General features: G+C 35.9%; 1 protein-coding gene across 3 annotated transcripts in view; it reads left to right on the top strand.

The window, feature by feature from the left end:
• The window catches only part of ATXN7L1 (ataxin 7 like 1), a 107582-nt gene that overhangs the window by 24196 nt on the left and 56880 nt on the right, over positions 1-26506 (top strand). For 2 of the 3 annotated variants that reach the window (XM_053942059.1, XM_053942058.1), the window contains exon 3: positions 11610-11714. The exons of the other annotated variant lie outside the window; for it this stretch is intronic. In XM_053942059.1, the coding sequence (XP_053798034.1) occupies positions 11610-11714 (105 nt within the window). The remainder of the gene's footprint in view (positions 1-11609; positions 11715-26506) is intronic. 3 annotated transcript variants of the gene reach the window in all.

The following is a 26506-nucleotide window of genomic DNA, read 5'->3' on the forward strand; positions in this document are numbered from 1 at the left end:
GTGCCAAGAACCCGAGACAGTCACTGAGCAGAGCCATTTTCAGCAGCTTGCTTTAATCTTGGTGAAGTTTTCTTTATGTGTGTTCTTAGGATGTTCTTAGCAGTCTAGTAAAAATGTCTGAGCCTTTCATATCCTAATTTCAGTCAGGTGTCAACAGCAATGAAGCTGCAGTGTACCTGCTGCAAGGAGTGGTAACATGGGCTCTGCACTGAGAAGGAGGCTCACTACCTTCCTGGTCAGATGGATCTGAAACATTTTTATTTTTACCTCACTGTAGCACATCTCAACTCAGCCTGCTGATACTTGATCAGCAGTAGTCTTCCTTTAAAGAGAAAGGCTTCTGAAGACTTAGAAATGCTATTTTGTGGTATTTGAAGAAGAAATGCTACTTAGTGGTACTTTTCCCCTTGAAGTACCAATCAAGTACAAATAAGTCTTTGCTGCTGCCAAATAGTGGAAGGTGATCAACTGTTGTGAAGAACAGTGAGCTGGAAATATCCTTGTAGTAGTCATGTATTTAAGATTAAAATTCAGAAAAACTGTTACATTTCTGTATTTTGAGTAGTTATTTCACAAAAGCCACCTTTTTCTCCTGTCCAGGAAACAAACAAAATAGCTCCAGAGACATCTGAAGCGTTCCCAAGTCTCTGTTTGAAAACACAAAAATGAAATTGTTGTGGGTTTTTTTGTTAGATAATGAGTATTACATATGTGCAGTATTCAGTGTAGCAGAAATTAAAACACAACAATAATGTGATTGAGCTAATAAACTGCTTCTTTCTTTCATTAAAAGGAGAGAGCCCTCACTAATAGCTTTTATTAGCATGTATGCCTTTGAGTGACAATATTAAACCTATGATTTTTCTCAAGAGTAGGTACTGTGCAACGTAACAAGTTGATGACAGATATAAGTAGTAAGTGTGTCTTCCATTGCATTTCATTTCTTTCTTTTGCTTTTTCAGTACTACTAGATTGGCAGGTTACTTTAGACTTGCCCTGTAAATTTTTTAAAGGTCTTCAGAACTGAAATATCTTGATATTTCAGAGGGAAAATACTTAGAGTTTCTTCTGCTCATTCTTTAGTTGATAAAATCTCCACAAGTTTCTTAAGGCCTTTTTTTGCTTGATGATTTTTACTTTCATTTAGCAGCAAATTTCATGAGCTTGTCTTGCTAGTGGAGTTTGCTCCTTTATAGGGTGGTCACTTTAACTGCACAGCTTTATTTTGTGGCTTTAAATTGTGGTTGATCCTGTACTTTTGAGGAAGTGTGAGTGGCACTCCTGGAGGAAGGAGGGAGGTGGAAGGAACGGAACACCTCCGAATACAGTGTATATATATTCTTTAATGTGTTCATACTGAAGATTTGATAGACACTTTAGTGGCATACAGACTTGTATTGACCTGAGCCCTTCATGACCATATTCTTTAAGGGTTGTGTGTTTTAGAGGTAAGAACATTCTCTGAGGTGTGCAGCAGGCTCTCATCATGGATTCGGTTAGTCCAGCAAAACTGTGCTTTTACCTCCTGCAATAAGGACAAGACTGCTGTACCAGCACAGAGTACTGCATTGCCTGACTTGTTTGTCTGTAGGCAACTTGTTGAACCAGCAGGAGCATATTCCTATCCTGGGAAATGTTTGTGGCGTGCATGAAAGCGTACTATATAAATCTCAATGTAAGAGCTGATGTATATATGCTTTTTCAGACAGTACAAGTCTGATTTGACTGATTGCACTTGCAAAGATAATTATTCCCTTGAGACAAGAATTCTTAGAATGAGAGCTGTTTTCTGGAGTTGTGTGATAGTGGAACTATAGGCTGTTCTTCAATTTGTAAGAATTTTTTTACAGTTTTGTCTAAGTGGCCTTGGGTAGATATTTTGTATGTTTGAACTTTGGTTAGAAAGTTTCTCATTCATCTTTCCACCTCCTGTTATTAATTAATATTTTTTCTCATGTATTTTTCCTTGGCATGAAGTCCTCTAACTGAAAAACCCCTCAGCTGAACACTTTAAATGGTAGCTTGATCTGTATGCCTACAAGAAAGAGAACTAAATTTATTTAATTTGAAACTGTGTGAAGGAAAAAGATTATGTTATTGAAAGTCTATCTGAAAGTAAGTTTCTTCAGGGAGTTGAGTTACATGAGAGGCAATATTCCTGAAGAGGTGCTGTTATAGATGTAGGAGGCAATACAAAGAAAGCTCAGAGAACTGGCATAAGAATTATTTGTGACCTTTTCAACAGTATGTTTAGACAATACGTTTCCATTTAATATGCAACTGTTGATTAAGAATGAGCAGACACTTTCTATCTTGGGTGAGAAGAGAGTTAAAATATGTTCTTGGCCTTGGCTCTTTTTGTAGGGAGAAGTGAAGATCAATTAAATTCTTAGCATTTTGTAAAATTACATAGGTGAGATTAAAGATTTTATTTTTCTCAGTGTTTATTTGCTCATTTACTCATCATTTCCCCTACTATAAAAATTGGTCATTTCTGAGAGATATTTTTCTGATAATGCTATTTTATTTTCAATAATAATAATAATAATGTTACTAAAGAGGTGGCCTAGGAAGGTGTGAAAAATTCATTTTTATAAGACTTTCTTTAATCCTTAATGACTTAAATCCTTTATAAAAAAAACAGAATTTCTGTCAAGATTGTCCCACAGTGCTTCTAAAACACACTGCAAGTTATCTTATTAGTTGCTTGTTCTATTGTCATAGTGAGGTCCCAGCCAAAATGAAGGGCCCCATTGTGGTCCCAGTGTATGGACAAATAGTAAGAGAATACTGAAAGGCTGCAATCTAAACAGGCAGGGCAGACAAAGAGCATATTATCCTGATTTTAGAGATGGGATACTGAGGCACAGAAATATCTAATCAGGGGTCATGCAAGAATGTTGTTTGGGAGCCAGGAATTAAGCCAGCTCTCTCCTTCAGTCCAGTTGTACTGCCTTAAACCAGAGTCACTCTTCTGCAGAAGATAATACAGCTTTGCAGGCAAGTGTGTGAGTGCCAGTTGTGTCTTGCTGAGTGTTTATGAAGGAAACACCAGTTGGAGGATTAAATGTTTCATGGCAATCTGCACAGAAGAAATAGGAATGAAGGGGATTTTGTGGCTATGGGATTTTTCTCCATAGGACTGTTTTACTGCATAGTAGTGTGCATCTTCTTAGTGTGCATTGAAGAAAATGAAAGAAGAAAACCTGCTATCCTTGTAGTATTTCATTACTAGCACTCCAGATGTTAGAATTAGTAAAAGTATAGCAAACTAATTGGATTTAAAACATTTCTTTTTGCTCCAAATTTGGCAATCCCTAATATGACTATCAGTAGTCCCTAATATGATATATTCAACATTTCCTTAAAAAAAAACAAACAAAAGAAAATGTCAGTAAATGTCAAAAAAGTTATTTTCCTTTCCATTTTTTTTAGATCACTTATATTTGATCACTTAATATAAGATCATTGAGGCCATGAGGGAAATGGGGAAAAATAAGGAAAAAACACTTTACTACTCACTCTGACTCACTCTGAAGATGATGTGTAGTACAAAGGTACTGTTGTGAAGTTTACAGATGGATTGTTAAATTATTTTGATTCTTTGTCAGCCAGCATTTGGTATCTCCAGAGCTTCATCTTACTGCTTCTGCAGGACCAGTATGTTCATGATGTTTCCAAACCTGTTTAGTTTATTTGGCTATGTATCAGAAAGCTTAATCATCTTCATGCAGAAAAATCAAAAGCTGAAACACTGCGTATTTCTATGAGTTATAGTAGTTAAGTGCAGATGACATCTCTTCCTGTGTCAAGGTGTGTTTTCCCAGCATAGAAGTTGTCAGAGTCCACCTGCTGCAGAAAGTATGGACATGGTGCAACCCTCTAACTGTTGCTGAAGGACAAATGTCTGATTCCAGAGAGCTATCCATCAATCTGAATGAGCTGAAATGTAGTGCCATCATCCTTGAAGGGTACTACTTTGCTGACAAGTCTCATTTGCAGTAAGACTTCTCTTGATGCGTATTTGAGAAAGAAAGGATGGTTCTGTTGCTCTAGGTAGTTTGTGGAGACTGCCTAGTCAAGGTGCATGATGTTCACTTTGAATTATGAGAGAAATGAAGATGATTTCCAGACATTCCTCCCCTTGTGTCTGCCCGTGGGATGTTAAGAAATCACAATTCTAATGTAGAGATTGATGATTTTCCTGCACATTCCCTATCCCTTGTATGCACACCTGTGTGCAGCCATGCTCACTCTCCAAGGTTTTTGATAGTGATACATAAGATCTAAGAGAAACCCACTGTATCTGCAGGGTTAGAAAGTCTCTTAACTCTTTGCTATGCTTTCCATGCTCAGGAGTCTGGGGACAGTTATGCTGTATATTACATAGATGGAATGTCACCTCTTCTTCTGGATATGGAGTACATGGTCTGGATCCTTATAAATAACGTGTCTTTTTCTCCTTGCCCTCAGTAATTTAATTTCTGCTGTCACTTGATAATGCTATTGCTGTCCTGAAGATTTCCAGACATAAGCAAGATGAAATTTGTAGCTGGAGGTGATATTTTTAATTAGACTAAACGTATCTGGTTGAGAAAATAGAGATATTTGGTGGCACATATCTCCTTAAATACCAAAAGCCAGATCTAAATATTAACCTGTTGTTTAAAGATACTGTTTACATTCACATTACTCTTCTAGCTTGATTTTGAACACATTAAAAGCCTATTTCTTCCTTGTATTTTGCTCACATAGATTTGAGGGATATTTGGTAACTGATTTGTGGAAAAATTATTTTGTTTTGGGATTTTTGTTTGTTTGGGTTTTTTATTTGTTTGTCTTTGGTTCTTAATATGTTTACTTGGTATCTATTTTATAATATAGCAGGATTTTCTTCTGGGTATTGACTGTACAGTTTTATAATACAAACTTCATTAGCAGTTGCTATAGTTCCTGAAATATGTTAGTGTATGTAAAATAGAAGGCGATTCAAAATCCAAGTTCCTGAGGAAGAAGCTCCTTTAGATAATTTCCCTGAAGTACAATCTAATAATTAAAGAAAAATGTAAGAACAATTAATGATTTTGTAGCTGTTACTGGAGTTGTTACAATTGCCTCATGTTCTTATGTTATAATTACACTTAGCTTACTGAAAACTAGATACTGTGTAATTGAGTGATGTCCATTTCAATTACAAATATTGGTTTTATTGTCCTCACCCTGCTAAGCTGATATGAAAAATGGAGTTTTTTTTGGTGTCACAGGTGTGCAGCATACTTTTTGACATGTGAGTTTTGTGTTTTCCAGTATTCTTGTAATATGTTAATCCAGGCAATTCTGGTCCTCTATTACCAAATTACCTTAGACTGGGATGGCAAATAGCCTACATAGATTACATAAAAGCCTTCAGAATTATGGAAGGACAACATTGTCACGTTTTCCTGAGCTTATTTCATTCTTCTCTTTATTGATATGTAGTCTTATGTAAAACAGTAATGTCAGTGTTGCATGGTTTACTTTCTAATCCTTTCCAAACAAAGGTTGTTACAAAAGATATGCAGATATGGTTAATCCACAATGTTTGTTTAGATCACTGGTTCCCAGTTATGAACTTTTGTTTTTTCTTTTAGTATGGCTCTTTGGGAATAGAAGGCACCATTTCCATCTTCAGTACCATTTCATAATGCCTAGATAAGGCCATGGAGTACAAAGTCTTTCTGCGTCACTGGGGGTGGTATTTATTGTTTACACTATAATTAATGAACTATTCCCAGCGTTCTTTAGGATTGCCACTGTCCTCATGATTGCTCTAACCTGGGAGGCAGCATACCATTCAACCATACTGGACTGGTTTAAAGGTGTCATGACCTTGACTCTTTACCACACTGACACTTAAGTCTATTTGCTGCTTTTTCCCTACCTTTTTTTTCCTTTATGACAATCATGTTTCATTTATTATTGCTGCTCCTGAGAAGGCCAGTATTTCTGTTTTCTTCTCGTTGATTTTCTTTCTCATTTGACTTTATAGCATGCAGAATCTTAAGTTCCTTGTATTAGGACCTGAAGGGCATCAGTCAGGACTTACGACAGTTGTGTTTGGTCCTGTGTTAGTTCTGTCATGAATATTTTAATTTTATTTTGTCCTCAACTTCATGATTACTTTAACCATGACCTGCATTTTTCCATCAGAAAATGATCTTGAGCTTTACTTTGTGTCTCTGACCCTGAAGTTAGCCACAATTTCAGCAGGATCTTGGAGTAAATGACATCCAGTGATCTCTTTCAGCTTAAATCATTCTGGGATTAATTTGCAACTGTGACTGACATTTTCGGGGGTAAAATGCAATTTATTCTGGCGAACTAATTACTGAAGTGACTTACTGGTTTTTGTGTAAGAAAGGAAAACTGCACTCGGGGGAGAATAAGCTCATGTTAAATGGAAAGAGTGTGACATTTATTTCTATGATAAGACCAACCTGTCTATGCAAGTGTGTTTAACTGCTGTCTGAATAATGCCCTGAAGATTGTCTTTTTATTGTTTCAGTTTCAATTCACTATTCAAATTACTTAGTTTTTTAAGTAATCTACTGCACTGAAAGATTTTGTACTTTACACCAGTTCTTGAATCATGTACAGATTTGTCGCTTCTGTGGAACAAGAGGGAAATATTGGGCACAATTGTAGACATAGACTTTAAAAATGTGTAGCTCTAGGAGCTGGAAGAATCATATGTATTCGGTTTTGCCCATTGCCATTTTTGCCATTGCTATTTTTTTTAGCTTTTCTTTTTTAGTTTTAAACCAGTCTTCAGTGTGTCTTGAACAGTCTTTCTCTTCCCCTCCTTACTCCCCTTTTCTCTCTTGGCACATAAACATAACTAATATTTTTCAAAGCGGGCTTTGTGGGTATATTTAGTGGAGCAACAGATATATAAGCGAACATTTAAAGTGTGTATAATTTATAGCAAAAGATCATCATTAAAACTTGATTTCCCACGCAATGCTGTGAGGTCTTACTGTTTGACAACCTTAATTCTGCAGTGGAAGAATGTTTTAGATTATTTCTAGCTTGTGTTTTATTATACAGTGGGATGTAAATTATTATGAATTATATAATAATAGAGAAGGAACTTCATGTAAGTCATCTGCCTTGGATTGTTACTAAAAATAATTCCTTTCTGTGTGTTATTGGAGAAGATAAAAAGTCGTTTCTGACACCTGCATTGTTGTGTTTGTGCCACAATTTGCAGAAGCAACATTTTCTATTTTTTCTATGGTATTTGTGTTCTTAATGTGCATTTCACCAAATTGATGTCTTACAAAACTATGTCATATGGCTACAGCTCTCTTTTTATTTGCAAATATTAGTAATATAACACCTACAGGCGAAAGTTGTATTCATTTTTCAAGCGCCATAGCAAAGCATACGCAAAGTAATAATTTAAGATTTTAATCTATGAAAGTAATTTTGAACAGGCAGCATTCACTGTCTCAGATTTCCACCTATATAGAATATCTTTCCCATGATATGGGCCGCTTTTGCATCCTGTTAGTTCAGTAGCTCATTTTCAAGCAGGCTTTTGTCATTGTATTGTATCAAGAGGCACGCCTGTGTCAGTTGTGGTTCATTTTGAGGTTTTCAGCACTGCAAGGAGTGAGGTATATGTGCATGGCCCTTTTGGAAAGTGTGTGGGTACTGAAAAGTAAGTTGCCACTTCTTTTCGCCATCAAGAGTCTACTATGAGTCTGCTGGAAATATCTTCCAGTAAAATGAGGCAACTGTGGTGGGGGGCTATGGAGTGCTTTTACCTTGTGGGAGGGCTGGGCCAGTGAGTCATGCACGCTGTGGTCACTTTGTTTCACTTTTAGGAGGTAGGCAGTTTTTGGTAGAAAATAAATACTCTTTTACAGTTGCTTTTCTGTCCTTCCTTATTCTTTTTGAACCTTGATAATTATTTCAGTACCATTTGATAGTCTCTCACCTTATTCAATAATTATCGCCTGTCTTTTTCAGTGGCCTTGCCTCTTTCCATGAAAAAGTCTTTCCTAAGCTGACTTCAGAGACATGTTTTCTTCCCCAAAAGTAATCTTCTCTGAAAAACTTATCACAATTTTTTCTGACTAAGCAGGCAGGGAGATGTGATTATTGCCTTTAGAAGACAGTTTTTTGTTTGGAGAGGCCATTGTCTTTTTTTGTTGCACACACAAGGTCTAAATTGTCAAGTGGCTGCAATCTGATCTAAGAATGATACCAGTGTCTAAAATAATCTTTTAGTCTTGGTTATTTTGAGTAGAACATGGTAGCATTGAACTGTTCTTATTAAAAACAGAAAAATCTGTATGAAAAGATACATAGCTGTTAATCTTTTCTACTTTATTTTAAATTTCAAATGTTCCTTGCTTTATTCATTGTGCATTCTCTGATCTGGATTGCATGTGTAGTATTGCATCTAATAGAGTGTATCCCCAGTTGGACTTTTTAGTGAGACAGTATTAATATGTTGTGCAATTTCAATTGAAAAGTAATTTATATATCATTACAAATGTTGAATTTAATCATGAAACCAGATTTGTGCCAATCTGGTTAACATGAATAAACTAAGAGAGGTAGTTAAATCTGCTTGGACTTACAGAATTTTCTTTTCTTAAAAACTCCTGCATAGTGAGAGTTTTAAGGATTCTTAAAAGCCTGAAATACGGTGTTTAATTTAAGTTTTTTATCTATTCTGATTTAATAATAGTATATTTGTGTGCTGTGATTCTTATTTTCAACCTGCAGTCTTGTGTCCTCTTGATTCTTGGATTATTTTAAGTGGACTTCTTAGAGGGGGCTGATAACTTCATACAGAAGACTCACAGTTACAATGGACACCTGCACCTCCACTGGGTTATATCTAGGCACCTGCAAAATGAAAACAACTTCTAAAATGCTGCTTCAGTATGTCATTACTCTGCATCTGTGCATCCTTTTGATGCTGTATGTCTCACAGCAGCATTTTGGTGTGTTCTCCTACATGTCTGTCCAGTTTCTTTGTATATCAACCCATATGGAGTATGAAAAAAAAAACCACCCTCAAATGGTGCTATTTACCTGTTAGGTGCAGTGGTGTTTGCCAGGGTAGTGGAGAAAGCTTACAGGAGTTTTCCTTCATTGCTCTGGCTCCTTGGCAGTGCCTGATGAAAAGATAGATGATTTTGTGATCCTGTGAACTAACCCGATTCCTTTTCCCACCTATGTCCTTGGATGGTTTTTGCCAGTATTAATACCTTATGTTTTTTACAAGTTACTCCCTGCAGCCAGAAATCATAAAAACTCAGACTCAGACCCAGCCAAACTTTAGACACCTCAGATTTGGACATGTTTTAAAGGTTAGGATAAAGACCTGTGAAGGTTAGATGAACTTAAGGAATTTAAATGGGAAAACAGTTGAAACTTTACTGTTTGTGAAGGGCAAAGTCTCTATGTGTTCATGAGAAGATTGTCACCGTATCTTTCAAACAACAGAAAAAAAATATTTTGAGATGTTTTAACCATTTAAAAAATATTTCATAACTGTAATTAAATGCATTTTTTTGAGCTGAGACTTTGTGTCAAATCGTACCCAGAAGTAGTAGTCCTCTCTGTGGAATTTACTGTGCTGTTATTGGAAATCTGTAGGTTGTGATCAAAACTATCCAGCTAAGAATTGCTATTGTAAAATAATTTTTAAGGTGACTGAATTATCATATTAAAAGAATAAATAGAATAAAAAGGCCTGTTTTAGTTCCTGCTTAGGGTTTTGTTTATCTGTTTTACCAATAAGGAAGATTTGATTGAACCTAGCTTTGCACTTCTGGCTTCACCAGTACTAACACTGATTACAGCAAAGGAGTTTATACCTTACCACCGACATTCTTTTGAATTTAGGCTGAATGTGTTGATTGCATTCACCTGGCTGTACTGCATTTGAAGGCTTGGTTAGTGCAAGACCAGCACTGCAAAGGTGTCATGTCTGGTTAACCTTTCAACTGGATTTTATAGCCTGGTACAAGCAGTAACAGAAAGAAAGAGTTTTAGTTTTCAGTGGATAAAGGAACAATGCACATCATATCATACTATGAAATACCTGCAGGTCGGTGGGGCTGGTTTGTGCCCAGGAGATCTTGAATGAGTCTCTTTGGATCTACTTGTGGTATTGCCTGTATTACCATGAGAGTGATGCCTTCTTCTCTGGGCTTTTTGGGAGCTAAAGACATTTTGCACTTCATCATGCTAAGCACTGCCATCATAAGCAGTGATGTTACCTACAATGCCAGAGGCCAGGGCAGAATTACTTATGAAATTAGTTCTAGGGCCAAAATAATTGCTTTAGTAAAGAAGTAGTGAACTGAGGTACCTGCTTGAGTCAGTTTTTGGAAGATATCACTATTTTTTAGAAGTACATGACTTACTGGAAAAGTAGGCTTTAGTTGTTGATGTTTATCAATCACAGCTGTTGTTTTACATGTTTGTTCTCTTGATTTTCCTCCTGCTTAAAAAGCACCAGATTAATATTTCAGTCTACATTTGTAAGTTCTGTAATAGATTTCAGATGCTTCTGAATAACACTGAAATTTACAACATTTTTATTTTTATAATCTGAGAAATAGTGTGATCTGTGGAGTCACTACTTGGCATGGGGTTACTAGTACAGCAACACATACATTAACAAGGCTGGGTATGGTGACATGATCCCGCTGAAATGCATAAAAGTGACTGGAGTTTCTATCCTCCAAGCTGTGGTGGATGAGTGTGTGTGCTTGTTCTTAAGTTATAACAATGAAGAGTAGAACAGGTTACCTCACTTGTAATGTTAGAGTTCTGAGGACTTCAGTTAGTAATTTAAGCCCATTTTACTCTGCTTGTAATGGCTTAAGAATGCATGTATTGCATTATGTGTTTCACCTGAGAGGGACAAGTGCCTGTCATCATCTGACTGTACCTGTCTTTGGATTTCATTAAATTCCTCATACCATCACCAAGAAATACCTTATTAACCAACTTTGTCTCTTCCCACAGTATTTGTTGGGGACAAACAGCAGGGTGTCAGAACTAGGGAAGGGCATTTGCAGAGAATCAGAAATTTCATATGGCATGGCATTCCTGGCTGTATTTGAAGCTGTAGGATCCTTGACCTTGGTTACTATAACTAGCTTTTAAGCAGGAGCCTTTCTCAAGCAACTTATAGTCAAGAATATTGTAACATAGAACATAACCTATGCAACATGTTTTCTATAAGGATCTTTAGGCAGAGATTTAAAAAAAATATTCCTTAACTGTTTCAACATTTGACCAGTACAGAAATGCTTATTCCACTTCTTTGCAGTGAGTGTTAAGAAAAGTTGTTGCAGTCTGTGTTCTTACTCAGACCTAAGGGATGAGACTGCAGCATTAGTACAGGACCTTGAAACCCAAAAGAGGGAAAAAAATCTCTTTAACATAGTAAGCAGCTCTTATGGAGCAATGTATACATTTGCTTTGTGTAAATTAATGTAACAGTAATGGCCCTACAGTATTTTCAATTTTTTTTTCTTAATAGATATTTAAAGCATAACTTCTAATTCTTGTATATATTTTTAACTTTCCCACAGATATGCACTTATTTGGCCATTATCCAGCTCATGATGATTTCTATCTTGTAGTGTGCAATATCTGCAATCAGGTAGTCAAGCCACAGGTTTTCCAGTCACACTGCGGTAAGTGAATGTTTTCTTTCCTGAATTACAGTGCCAAACTGGCGTATGGCTCTCTTAAGAATCATTGCATACAATCATAACAGAGGCATTGCAAATAGACTTTTCTGGTTATCTTATGTTCTTTCCACAGAAAATACCAGCAATGCCTTCAAATAAGCATATTTCCTGTAGAGGAAGTTAAATTAGTTGTTCTGGGAGCTGAGCTTTTCAAGTTGAACTTGTTACACTAAATTAACATGTTACAACAAATAAATCCTGTTAGTTAGAGACTAGCTAGGCTAAAACTATTACGACCTAAGATTGGATTGTCTTTTATCAAAGCTGCAGATTGAGGTCTATGATACTGATCTACATTAACTAGAAGTTGGATGTTATGGATTGTTTTCTGATGGGATTCATGTGTATCTATATATAGGGTATTTTTTTATATTTATCCTAAGGTTTAAATTTTTTACAAAATTAGCCTTTTGAAACACATTTCTTATATTAACATTTTCAAGAGAGTCTTGAGAAGCACATGCATATGTTAATTTCTCAGTTAGTATGACCATAAAGTGATGATTTTTATGTTGACTATTTGAAAGCAGAATTACTCCAGTTAGAAATTTTTGGTATTGATTAACAAACTACTTCAAATTATTTCTGAAAACCTTCATCCCAAGGTCTGGTTTATTTATTACATATCTAGTGGTTTATTTGTTATTTGTCCAGTGATTTGATTCTGTGGTGATTTTTTTTGTTGCTTTATTATTTTTTTAAGGTGTGCAAAGAGTGACTGGACTAGCTAGCTTTGTATGAGGTTTAATAAAATTTAGTTTAATCAAAATAATTTGAAGATGGTTGCAAAATAATGAAAGACAGCTAATACTGAGGATGGAATCAATTAAATACATGAAGAAAAAGAATAGCCCAGCAAGATTTTACTTGTCTAAATACAAGTAAACTTCACAAATCCTGTACCTCTTTTAGTCTTTTTGGCAACAAATCAACTCAGTAATGGAAAAATGTAAGTGGGATGAACAGAAAAATAGTTTATTCATTTTTAAAGACATATTACCAAAATACTGGGTTGTGTTTGTATGGACAGACTGCTAACAACAAACCAGGAGCAAATGCATTCACCTTGGGAGGCAGTTCTAAGACTTGCTGCCAGCTTTGACCTAGATTGAAATAATTGTGAAAAAAAAAATATTATAGTGAAATACAGCTTTCTATCCAGTGAATGAGAAAAGGTCTAGAAGTATTTTCTGGGGTGAAAAGAGCTTATTCATTTAATAGGCGGGCAGGTGTTTATTTTAATGTGTTAACAAGCCATCATGCTATTTTTTTTTCAAAATGTGTTTATTACCCTTAGTCTTGTAGGGTTCCTTTCTGCCCAGCTTCAGGTATCTTGTGATTGTTTCAGTAACAGAAAAGCTTCTCTGCATGTGGCTGTAGGTACAGTGGGTACATAAACATGGAACTCGTGCATGGATAAAATGTGCTTCAGGATAGAAGGACCTGTGGGAGGCCTTTCTGTAGCCTTCCAGAGCTCTGCTCTTCCCTGGACATTAACCTGGTTTGGCGAGCAGTGTGAAAGCTGGTCCTGTGTTCAGGTAGTAGGCACATAGAATAATGTTGCTTCTAGATGAGAGTAATTTCCTCTGTGTTAGAAAGGATTTTTGAGCTCTTTGTAAGTAATGTATTGCCATCAGTGTTAGTGTAATGCATGTAAACGACAAAGATCCTATGAGTTACTGTCTGTTTTTCTCTTTTCTCCATTACTCCATTATTTTTACTGTTCCCTTTACTTCATCTTCATTATTTTAGCAATTCTTTTGCACAGGGTGATTGAATGTTAAGTTATGAATTGCTTGATTTAAGAGCCTAAGGTCAATAAAGACTTGGAAAAAAACTGTACTGTGTTAAAAAACCTACAGAGAATACTGAAAATAATTGACCAGAGGTCTGGAAGATTGTACTTAATCTAGTCAGACTTGTGTCAGGAAAGGTATACTGGAATATTACTGAAAGGTCTGTGAAAGGGCTTTAAATATATAAATAAATCATTTTTTTAAAAGAAGAAACAGTAAAGGCAATGTGCTAAAATATAAAAGAAATTTTAGAAGATAGAAGGTCTCTTCAAAGTCTCATAAATTGTTGTAAAATAACTAATAATTTATTTTTTAAAAAATAATCTGTTAAAAATACTCATATACATGAAATGCATCAACTAATTTATCGTTTTCATTAGAAATGAGTAAAATTTAAAGAAGATCTACATAGACATGTTATTAATTGATCTGTAATTGCATTGTCTTGTTAGGAAATTATAGAAATCTCCTGATAGAAAACACATCAACCATAAACTGCTTGTGGTTGAATAATTTTTTGCTGGATGTGTTATGGTTCCAGTAGTCCATTGAGAAAGGCCTGGACAAGGTCTCATTTGAGACATTGATTCTGGCTGCACAGAGCTCTTCTGTGAAGCAGGAATATTTAATTTTCTGTTCTATTTAGTTTTATCACCTTCAGACACATTCATTTTGGTGGATCAGACTTTCTTTAATTAGAGGATGCAGCAGAATGCTTTTAAATTCAGTGATGCCAGGCATGTCTGTCAGTAGACTTTGAGGTGTTTTGGACTATCATCCTTACCACAAAATGCATTATTACACAGGTATTGAATTGCTGCTTCAAAGCTGTAATAGGGACAATGGAATGAGAAAGCATTAGAAGGCACTACTGGTTTTTTGGCTCTTGGAGGTTGTGTCATGGGGAGTCTTTATTGCTGTTGACAAGGGCTTGTAGAGATCTATCCCAGAATCTCCCACAAAGTGTGGTTTGTTGCTAATATCCCTGGTAAGATCCAATCCATATCCTCTCAGTAAGAAATTAGGTCTATGCCAGGCACATGCTTTATGTTTCTGGATTCCCTGCATTGTAACTTGAAGGTCTTGGCTTCGGAGCAGCACTGGAATGCTTTAGTTTAGCAAAGGTTTTTGTAATACTTCTCTTGAGCCCTTGCTGGCGTCTGCCTTTCTCCAGAGTGTAAGAAGACCCACTGTTTCATTTGCCTCTGATTTCAGACATGTGGCAGCCATCCTTGTTGATGGCTCTGCAAAGTTGTGAATATTATAGAGGCAGACGTTGTTTTAAGGGTTTGATTCCTGGAATATCAAGCAGAAAAAAAAAGAAAAATCCGGTTGTGCTTCAAGCTATTTTTCATGGCAGGCAGTGCATCATAGAACCTTAGGCAGTAGAAATCAGGAAGGTGAAAGAAGAGATCTGGCTAATTAAAGGACTGACTTGCTGGGCTGAGAGTATATATGTAGTGAACATAACATAAAGCTTGGTGTTGCAAAGTAACAGATCTGTTCTAGCCTGTAAGTCAGAGAAGTACTGAGCTGTTTTTAAGAGCAGTTTCACATCCTTGCATCTGCAGGATAAACATATGCATTTCTAAGTATTAAACCATTACACCACCATATATGATGTAAGGCTACCTGGAAGAGACTTGCTGTTATAGGCTGCCAGATAAACCATGTAAATCAAATAAGTTCTTGAGGTGGTTTGGTATTATTTTGCACTTAGTAAATAGTATATCATGATGTCATCAACAATAGAGTTGAAATAGTGGTGTTTGAAATAGTTGAAATAGTGCTTCTGAAGCCATTTCTTTTGAGTAACTTGTAGTGGTATGGTATCTTGGATTTAGTTTTTTTTTTGGTTTTTTTTTATGTATGAACATGTAGTTGTATTTATTCTTCCACAAAGTAGTTTGAAATAAGAAGTCAGTCTGGATATGCAGCTTGTAGCATTCTGAAGTATACTTGGCATGTAAGGAATAGTAGTTTTGATTTTCAGAAAATTTAAATTTGTTCTCAAATGCCAACCTCGGTGAAGATCACTTCTTGGAACATCAAAATATTGTGCCATAGTACAATACTGAAGTATGATAATGTTCTTGCTGTTTGCTTAGGGTTTTTGTCCATCTGTTTTCTAGGAGACTTTTAGGCAGTCTATGCTTAACTCTGTCCCTTTAACTTCTGTTAACTCTAATTCTGTGTCGTTGTTAAGTGCTGGTGAAGATGGCACCCTGTACCTTTTCCCAGGAGACATTTCTATTTTTCTTTGGCGCCAGAAACATTAAAGCTTCATGTTCTTATAGTGCATTGTGCTTTACTAGACTAAAGAGCATCAGATAAAGTTCTGGTTATTTTTTTAAATGTTTTGTACATTAATAGTCTTGTTAACTTTGGCCTTTCCCAGTTAAAAGGAAAACCTCTCATAAAAGTAGCTCTTATACAGTGAGGATCAAGCAGTGTACATTTAGAAAGCTTGTCAAGACATCTTGACTTCTACAGTGAGGAAAATAATTAATGATGGGAAAGTGTTAAAAAAAAAGAAAAAGTTAGGGGAGTGAGGGGGGAAGAGGTGAATTAACCAAGCTAAATAATGCAGCTTGGTTAAACAATAGCAGCAGTATAACCATCAAAGAGAACTTCCACACATGCTCTGGAACAGTTTCCAAAACTGTGGATGGTATCTTAATGAACTGAATAGTTAAGATCCCCATTTGATGAAGTTGTAGCATCCAGAGGAAACCAATTTTGCTTCATCAAGGAGAAATGACCTCTTTTTTTTTTTTGCTAATTTCTTTACTGGAGGCTCATTGATACCTACCCTGCCTACCTATAAGGTTCTTTTAACAGGCTTCAAATTAAGGAGTAGAAATTCTTATTCCTTAGAAAAAAAAAAAAAAACCTATACTTTGTTTTCATTGCTTCTGAGTTATATATCCTTGGGTTGGTATCTTCATGTCCTCCTGAAAGTTGCAAAAGGATATTTCCTTTTTATCCTTCTGTTTGGCTGTGTAAGTGTCATTTAAACAAAAAGCAAACTAAAAAGTAATGGAGCACTGAAGAATATAATAAATAATTTTGTTTTCCATATCATAATTATTTTTCAGAGAGAGGTTATATATTTGGAATTACTCAGACTAGCTATTTTACATTGTGCTAGTAGTGCACTACAATTTAATGAACCATGATTGAAAACAAGAAGGCTGAACTTAAAAAAGCCAATCATTCTTATTAATACTTTTAACACTAGCTTGAGCATTACTAGTTGGCACCTTTCTTGCATGGGGATTTTGATGCAGGTGTGAATGTCACGTTTGACAGATTATTCTGTTTGTATATTTTCAATTATTCACTACCTTATTTTTTATTAAATACAACTGTTTGGGGATTTGTAATTGTTAATACTTTATCCCCTGCATTTGACCTTTTATTGGATGCACTTTCATGCCCTTAAAGGGCAATGACATTTTGAGTTATTCTCCTGTTTCTGCGATTTTCTTTATTCATAGCCTTGTCAAAACTTGTTCTGTGATATCATTATTGATTAAATAACTTTCTACTTGTCACATGTTTAGGGTTCACTACATAAAAGAATTAAAATAATAAAAATTTGTTTCGGCCCTATGGCTTCTTTTTCAAACTGGAAAAAGTAGCAGCTAGACTAACAGGATTCAAGTTTTTCCTTTGGTAGGGGTAAGGACAGAAGGAAGATGGATTCGAATGTTTTATGTACCTTATATGTATATTTTTATTTATGTAACTGCCTAGGATACACTGATTTTGTCTGACACTCTAATTTCCATTGCTCTAAATCGGAAAGCCCTTGTTTCCAAAAAAAGTTTTGGTAGCTTTGGAGTCTTTCTATCAGAAGTCTTGTTCTCAAGACAAATGTACAGTCAGTAGCATAAACCTTTGTCTTCTGTCAGTGATGAAAATGTCAGCTGTAGTTCCTGCAATGGTGCATGTGTGTCTGTCATGTCCATGTCCTTGTAAGATTTCCAAGCCCAGCATAATGACAGACACTGTGGAACTGGGGTCACCAACCATCTTTGGCACCATTCCTAGAGTAGTTAAATACATACATATCCAGGTCAAGTGTGTATTACCCTTGAAGAGGCAAAACTAAACCAGCACTTCTTTGAATTCATATTTTTCCATATATATTCTTGGAGTGACATAGTTTTAAGACTATCAGCAATTCTTGAGGCTCTGAATAGATAAAAAATGCAGATTTCTGGCTTTGTTTATTCTATTACAAAATCTTATTTTGTTTATGTGCTAACTGCTGATAGAGTCTGGCCAGAAAAGCACTTAGCTGCATAAAAGACAATCAATACTTGATTCAAATTATAAAATAAAGAAAAATCCCTCAGAGCTGCTGGTATGTGTGAGTGTTGGTTACTTCTGTATTGGCTACTGTGCTCATTCAGGGCTGCAAACAGTCCTGGGCTTTTTTTATAATTTCACTGAAAGATATATTGACAAGACCATGTCATTAAAGAAAAATGGCAACAAAAGCCTATCTTCTCTATGCTTACTGGTCCAGGAAGCAAGAGATTTGGATTTAGTAACCTTACCACCTAGGAGCTATTCTCTCACCTTCTGCCTCCTAAGAGAGAAAAACACACCCACCATAACCCAGGCTAAAGAAAGACAACATATGCTTTTTGCAGCAGAGGTGTATCAAACAAGGTGAACCTGAATGCAGAGTAACACCCAGATCAAAGGGAAGGGCTGTGATGGGATTGAAAAATGTGCATCTGATGTTCAGAACAACAGCAACATAAAGTGTCTTCACCTGGCAGGTTGCTGAGACCTGCACAAGGCTTGGAGGAGTTCATTATGCTTTCCTTACTTAGTCTAGCATGTGAATTAAAAGTGGAGCTGTGTTCAGAACTGCTGACCTGTTTCCTTAGAAGCAAGTAGCATAATATTGGATTGGGTTGGCTTTTTTTTTGTATTTTCTGCTATCATCTGTTGCTCAAATTGTTTTCTTTCTTGTTACTAATTCATCATCAGTGACAGACGACAGAGCCTAAAACAGGGAAGTTCAGATACAGAAATAGATATGATACATGAAGAGTTACAAGGTCAACAAGTAGTGTAAGTAGGAAGCTGACAACTTCCCACAGATAATTTGGCCTTAGGTTGATGTGTCAATAATTGAAAATTTCTTCATTAAAAAGATTATTTGAATGAGAAAGCAGGAACACTTTGGAATGTTAACTTTCAAAGGACTGTGCATTAGCAAGTAGTAAGTATTCAACAGGAGAAAACATTCAGCAGTGAACAGAATGCCACACATGTGTGCAGTTGCTATTCAGCATACTAACCTACACACCCTCCCCTAATTTCTGGTCCTGTGCGTGAAATTGAAGTCTTGAAGTGAAACAGCAGTTAATTGTCTTTTCCCTTGATGTTTTCTATTAAGTTCTTTACAGTGCCTTGACTGTGCTGTAATTTTGCAATGCTGATCTTAAATAAATCCACATAGGAAGGAGATTGAAAGAATAATGGCATTGGGCTTTTCAAAAAGTGCACTGGAAGTCTTAGTTGTCTAGTTTACACATAATCCCTACCATTATAAATTAACTCAGCTCTTTCACATTGTGTAGTCATTGATAGTATTTGATTAGTGAACCCTTCTGTATTTTTTTCCTTTGAATAAATTGTGGTAAATGATGCATACATACTTGAACTGGGTGGTGTTGTCATGACAGTGATGGGCAATATGTATCACATGTAATTTCTTTCAGTCAAGATTTTAATAGAGTTGTAGTTTTAAATAGTAACCAATAAGGATTTCTTTTAAGGAGTGTCCATTAATAGAACTCAGCTGTTGAAGGTTGACTGTAGCATTAGGCTTAAGTTTAATCTCCTACATACTATTATTTACAGGGCTGTGTTTAGTGCATCAGTCTTTCAGCTGCTTCATTGGTCAAGGGATGGGGGTTGTGATAGTGGGACAGAGGAGAGAAGTTAGTGAAAATTTTCTGTCATAATCTGTAAAAACCTGACAAAATTAAAATTTGGATTATTTGATTTGAAGTCTTCCATAGCATGTCTTACTGAGTAAGGTGGATGCTTGCCATCTTAGAGAAAGAATGTTTCTAAAAATAAGTTTAAAAAGACTTTATGGTCCTATTCCTAGACAAAGTCCAAAACCAGAATTAAGAGTTTTTTAAGTCACTGTTTGGAGGTGTTTTGATGAGTAAAAGCTCAAATTCCTCCTTATATCAAATTGTGGTGTACTCTAAAGAGAGAAATTTGAAGTGGAACTTGAATTTTCCAAATACCCAAAGAAGAAGTCATTGCTTCTTCACTGCATTCAGAGGTACAGAGTTGTTAAGAGCAAGTCTTGTCTCTCTGTTATCGCTTTGTACTTCCTGCATGTGATTAGTTAAAGATATGGTGGAGTTTTATAGTGTGGGGTGTAGGATTTTTTGGTAATAGTGTTTCACTTTACATACACAATAGTGTTTACTTTACAGAAGGTAATTAACATTTGAATTAGCTGCTATCAAATATTATAAGTTCCATTTCAAGTCTGTAGAAGGCATGTCTGCATATAGCCCTCCCCATGGACCATGACTTTTAGTAGTTGTCTGAATATTTTGGGTTTAGTTAATTTTCTGAATGTAGCAATTTCTACTGTATTATCATTTAGCATTTTCTTGCAAAGCATATCTCAAGTCTAGTAATTTGTTACTGTCCTGGTATTAACTTTTTCTGTAAGCTGGCTCATGAAGTTGATTCCTGTCTATTAATTACTGGGCTTTTCCTTGCTTAAACAGTACCACTTTTTTGGGGTAGTGTCTTCTCTGGCAGCTGAACATCTCCTGTGCCATGAGTTGTGGTTGCTGAGCCTGCAAGTGAGGTGGCAGGTGGGGCTGGAGTTGTGACTTGTCTTGAGCATTCAAGGGCTTCCTTCAGAGCTGGAGAACTGGGCCTGGGAGGAGGCTGCCTGACCCCAGAATACAGCTGTGGCCCTCACAGCTGCCTTGTTATGCACACTGGTGAGTGGACAGAAAATTGGAATGGCAGTTTATTAGGTTTTGGAAGTACTGCTTCTGAGAGGCTGAAGTGCTTCTTTCCAGCAATGTTTGTGTTGCCTTTCTAACATCTACAGGCCACTTGGGGTGTAGTGAGGAATGCAAAAATTCCATTGGCATGCGGGCAGATGACAGGGTAGTCTTATGTCCTTGTTCATAGATGTGCAATGGAGAGCAATTAAATTAAATATTGGGCTGTATTTCAAGAGCTTTATTTTTTTTTGTTAAGCTGGAAGTAGTTACATTAAGTGCCTTTCATGAAGAAATAATTTTTAATTTGGTGTTTAAAAAAAAGCTTCTTATTTTTGGTAGAGAGAAATCTCAGCTGTGATAAACTCACTAGTACAAAGCTTGCAAATTACTTTTCCAACAGTTTTCAGTAGTAACATTTATCCTAGGTTTTGTATACCTGTTACTTATAAAAAAATTTTCTAATTGTTTATTTTAATATTATTTTTTCATCTAGTATGCAAACATGTTTGTCACATCCCCCTGTTTAAAATCCATTGAGTTCTGTTTATTTCATTGTAATAATAGTACACAACTTCTTGGTACCTGACTAGTGTCAAATCTATTCAAAACATTTTATTTGTGGGCATACAATACTGTACTTAAAGTTCTCATAATTTCAAATATATCTGAAGCTCCTTGTGTTTCCTATTTCATACTCCTTTAGTGATTCATATAATTATCTTAATGGCTTATTACTATTATCTTTAACTGGTGATAGTAATGTAATAATTGTCACATTAAAATGTAAAATATTGAATTAGGCCTTGTTCTATTACTGCAGGTAGGTTAGACACACTGTAGGCTTCTGTTTTCATAGTAAATTTTTTTGCATTCATTTAGCAAGATTAAAAAACTATATTACTCATGATGCAGTGAAAGAAATGTTTAAAATGTTACAAAAATTATGATGGACTATTGGTTCACTTTAATGCGTGCATATTTTCATTATGATAAATTTTCAAATACTTGATTTAGCTTTCTGCACTGAAATCTACCTATTGTTAAGATGCCTAAATAAAATTTAGAAAACTTGCCTCGTTAACTATTTATGTTTGTGAGATTAGTGATGCTGTTAAGTAGGAGCATTTTCTTTGACTAGTGTTCTGGGAAATAACATTTTTCCAGTCGCTTTTTTGGGCAGACTTCTTGTTTCTGTGAAATACTTCTATCATGCCTAGCATCTGCCCTACAACTAGTGAAGTATAACTAACAGCATACTTACATTAAGCATACATGTGAGAAATGTGTTTAAGACAACCATTAATGTATCATTATTTGATACACATACTTCCAGTTTGTTCCCTCTGTCTTATAAGGTGTTCTTTTCATGAGTATGTCATCAATGATGTGCTTTACTAATTGAGTAACTAGATAAGTTTGGTTTTAATTTTTTTTTTAATTAAGTGTAGTTTCATGTTTTAGCTTTCAGATTGGTAATTGAAAATCTATTTCACTTTTTAATTCAGTTGGTTAGGATTGACAGGGAGGAGTTTCTTTTCAGTGCCACTTCTACCTAAAAATACTGAAGCAGGAATACATCTGTGCAAGCTGAAACTTGGATCAATAATTGGCCTACAATACTGTAAAAGTGTACATTGATTATAGATATTTCAGATAGATTTAGTTTATATGTGATGGTGACAGGACTGCAAGAATTGTGGAGACCAGTGCATCCTTGTGTGTTCTTTAAGCTTTCTCTGTGGAAGTATCTTGTGGAAGTATTGTGCTTGTCCTAATGAGTTTGAAAACAAGGGTTTCTCATTCTGTGATTCTAGCTAGATGAAGACTGTAAAATGTGAGTGGAAGTAAAGCTTTTGAATCTGCCTAGGACAGCAAAGTATTCGTTTACAGTTTAAATAAATCTTTCTATCACTGTCTAATACCAGATGTATGTAGCAAGAATGCTGAAATGAACAGTAAAAGTTTCAGCATTTTTGCATGGGCAGGAAAAGCATAGTCAAGACCAGACAGATAAGTCTGTGAGCAAGAGCACAGTGCAGAACTGCATGTTTAGTTAAATGAGTATAGAAATGGTGCAGCAAAAAAGGAAACCTTGAAAAGAAAAATCTGGTATTTGTCACTGTGCTGCTAAATAACTCTGTTGACACAGTGGGTTTTTTGAAGTTAATGAAAACTTGAGAGCTATGTGGGCCCTTGGAAAGGATTCTTAAAACTTAGCTGTACACTGTGTGGAGAAATGCCTCGCTTTTTGGTATGTTTTTGAACTAACAACAAATTAGCATTTCCTGTCCATGTTCATAATAAATGTACACCTATCCCTCCTCTGTCATCACTCATCCAGTTTGACAAGTCCAAATTGGTCTAATTGTCACTTGTGGAAACTCCCTATGTCTTTCCTATGTGTTTTTATATCTTGCCTAACTCTTCTAAACCATTTCTGATGGGAGGAAAGCAGTGGCATGATGTGCTGTATTACTTGCCTAACATTTGTTTTGCTTTTGTGACCACCACAAATCATGGAGATGATAATTTCATAGAACTGTTACAAGACCAGTGTTTCATTACTGTGTGATTATAATTGAAAGACCATCATTTTATATATAAAGTGAAGATCCTTTTCTTCTTCCATCTCTGTCACTTTACATTTCTCTACATTGAATTTCATATACTATTTCATTACATTGGTCAGTATTAGGTCTTTCTGCAATCTGTTGATTTTCTTTAGTACTCTAAATAATTATATACCAAAGATCTTGTTCTCTCACTAACCACCACCTTTTTTCAATCATTTCTGGATTTGCTGAATGGTTCAGGCACTAATACAGGCTCTTACTGCATTCCATTGCTAAATTCTTTCTTTCTTTGAGGACCATTTTTACCCTCTTTTCCTTGGCCTGTCAGTAGTTCTATGGCCTTTGGGTGAGGGCTGCAACAACATTCTGCCTCAACAGCAGGTATCTTTACTTTAAGAAATGTGTATACATGGCCTTATTTCACTTAGATGTTTAAGTAGACTGTGTCAGTTGGATTTCTCTTGTGTCAAGTCACTTGGAGATGGGTTTTATAAATCCTTTGGGGCATCTGAACCATAAAGATAATTTTTGTCATGACTATAAACAAAGCGAAGTTTTATTTGTGCTTAAGTGTCTGTGTGTATGCATTTCTCTATGTATTCGCATACATTGCCTGACCTGTCCATTGCACCCCAAATGCAGTTGTAGCCTTAATTCTGTAATTACTGCTAGGGAGTGGTTTATTTCCACTTCCTGAGTAGATACAATCGGTAAAAGAATAGGATATTTTTCCTATAGCTTACTGAAGAATAAACCACAGAGGTTTTTCACATTAAAAAATGGCTTGAGCGTAACAGATCTTTCTCTCATTTTCTTACCAAATAATTTCCATGCCTGTAGTGGTGAAGTGTTGCACTTGGCTTGAGGTAAAATCTCTTAAAAGAGACTGGAAAAAAAAAAAAGTGAGGAAATTAAATTCTAAGTCTGCAAAATTATTTCTGTTCCTTTAGCCACTAGTGTGGTGATTATAGCAGTTAATGTGCAATGTGAGACATTCTCCTTACACTTTTATTCCCAAATCTGAGGGGAGTTGAATTGAGACTTAAGCAGGCTACCTGGTGTTGATAGGTGTTTTTTCTCCTTTCCATAAAGAAATACTAATGACAATTGGGGTATCTCATCTGCCAGGGTGCGGTGGAACAATTCTGCTTGTGAGGCTTTGCCTGCTTCTCCTGTTGCATGTTTTGTATGGAAAAGGAATGCAAATGATTGAGAGGAACAGAATTACCTGCAGACTGAGGGCTTCTGCTATTGGAAAACACAAGTTCCAGTCCACACTGATTTCTTCTTTCCTTTTGGTGTTTTTATTTTGTATAAGATAACAGCAGTTGAACAGAGTAAGAGGGGGAATTCATCCCTAACTTTGACAAGTAAGATATTTGGCATCCAATCTGTGGTTCAGGAAATGTGTTTATAAAAGGCTGAAATAATTTCAGCGGCATGGAGAGAGAACAAGTCCTTAACACCCTTCACAAGACTTTATCCTTGTCAGAGATCTTTTATGAAGAGGGGAAGATTTGGGTTCAGACAGATTACAAGAAGGTGAGTGCTTTAATCAGGGAAATAGTCATCTCCCTTTCACCAACTTTGTCTTATTTAAAGACCTAGCACTAAATGTCTTTCTAATAAGAAAATATATTTAGAAATACTTATTATTCTGTCAGAATTTTGGATATGAACCACTCTCTGAACCAAGACGAAGTAGCTGATTGTAAAGTAGAAACAAAGGCAGTTACAAAATCGTCAGAGGATTGTATATGGATATTTGAGGAGGAAAAGCCATATTATATCAGCTGCTGTGTTTACTGGTCCAGTGATAACTACTGGTGAGTTGTGAATATAAAATAATTTTGAGGACAGGCCAAATGCTCAGGCAGCAGCTACTGGCAGTGAGTTGGTTGACAAAAACTGAGGGTTCCCTTACAATTCCATGACATCGTTCATGTCCAGTTGGTCCAGTAGAGAGCTATGGGCTATACATACACTGAGTTCAATATTCCCTAACATATGGCATGATAATACTACAGGTGCCCTTTAACTCTTGTCCTGTTGAGGTCAGAGTCTTTTTCTTGCTGAGGTGGAAGGGGTGGGGAGGTGGGTAAAAAACAAACCACAACAAAAAACTAAAAACCCTTTATATTGTCTCCCAAAAGCAGAAGGATGAGGTGCCTAAGGTTGTTACATACAATCCCAGGATCAGAGTTCACATGTTCTAGCTTGGAGTCCTGGGAGTCATGAAAACTTCAACTAGTGTTTGCTAGACAGCCATGGGAAGAGCTGGAGTATCTTGGCCTTTCTTTTCTTCCATGTCCCAGATCCCTACTGCTCCATAAACATTATCTGACAGACTGGAAATAAAGTAACTCAAAATTAGCCTGTCTTAGCATTTGAAAAGGGACAAGAATGAAAGGTCAATGGCAATCCTGCAGCAAGGAACACACTTAGCAGGGTTTGGGTTTTTTTGTTGGAACTAGGAAGAGGGACAGGTCAGGATATTTGCATATCCAGTCCATGTTACCTTCACAGCTTTCACTCTAGTTTATTTTCATAAATTAGAGAAACAAAACCACGTAGACTGAACTACCGTGTCTCACGGACCTTAGTAGTTTTGAGATCATTGTGATAGGTACCTTTGAAAGTGACAATTCTAGCAAGATGGTATCGCTGAGGTGAAACAAAGTTCAAATAAATGATACATAGAGCTTCAAGTACCATACTTTAGAAAGGAAAGCTATAGAAACAAATTCATTCCACTGAACACTTAAATCCAGCTAGTTTAATGCAAGACTTCGTTTTAGCTGTTTATATTTCATTGATATTTTGCTCCATTGTTGCATTTTATAAAACAGAAATCTTTTCAATTTTTAAACTTAGTTTAATGTCATTTTAGAATTGCCTAATGTCTTGATTTTGTTGTTTTAGACTTTAATGTTTAATTTAGGGTTAGACTGACTTTTTTTTTTCCCCAAAATATACATATAACACAAAAAAGAAAATACAATATAATTATTTTCTTTAACACTTAAGAGATAGAATTATCTTTTGGAAAACTCTGACTAATGGGAAGAGGATATACAAATGCCAGCATCTCTCTGCAGTCAGAGTTGCGTAATATCAACTGTTAAACAAGTAAAACAGGTGGTGTTTTTACGTGTGTATGATCTAACACAACTGTCTCCTCTGCTGCAGCAGCACATCATACCTTCACTTTGCAGCCTTTTCTTCTTTAGCTGTGGCAGATTGCAAATGGTGCTTCACTCAGATCTGTCCAGACAGGATTTTGAGGGGTCCACTGCTACTTTCATTTTTTGAAAAAGTATTACAACCTTCATAACTTCAATTAAAATAAT

The sequence above is a fragment of the Vidua chalybeata genome, chromosome 5 (genome assembly GCF_026979565.1).
Source record: "Vidua chalybeata isolate OUT-0048 chromosome 5, bVidCha1 merged haplotype, whole genome shotgun sequence".
Classification (NCBI taxonomy): domain Eukaryota; kingdom Metazoa; phylum Chordata; class Aves; order Passeriformes; family Viduidae; genus Vidua; species Vidua chalybeata.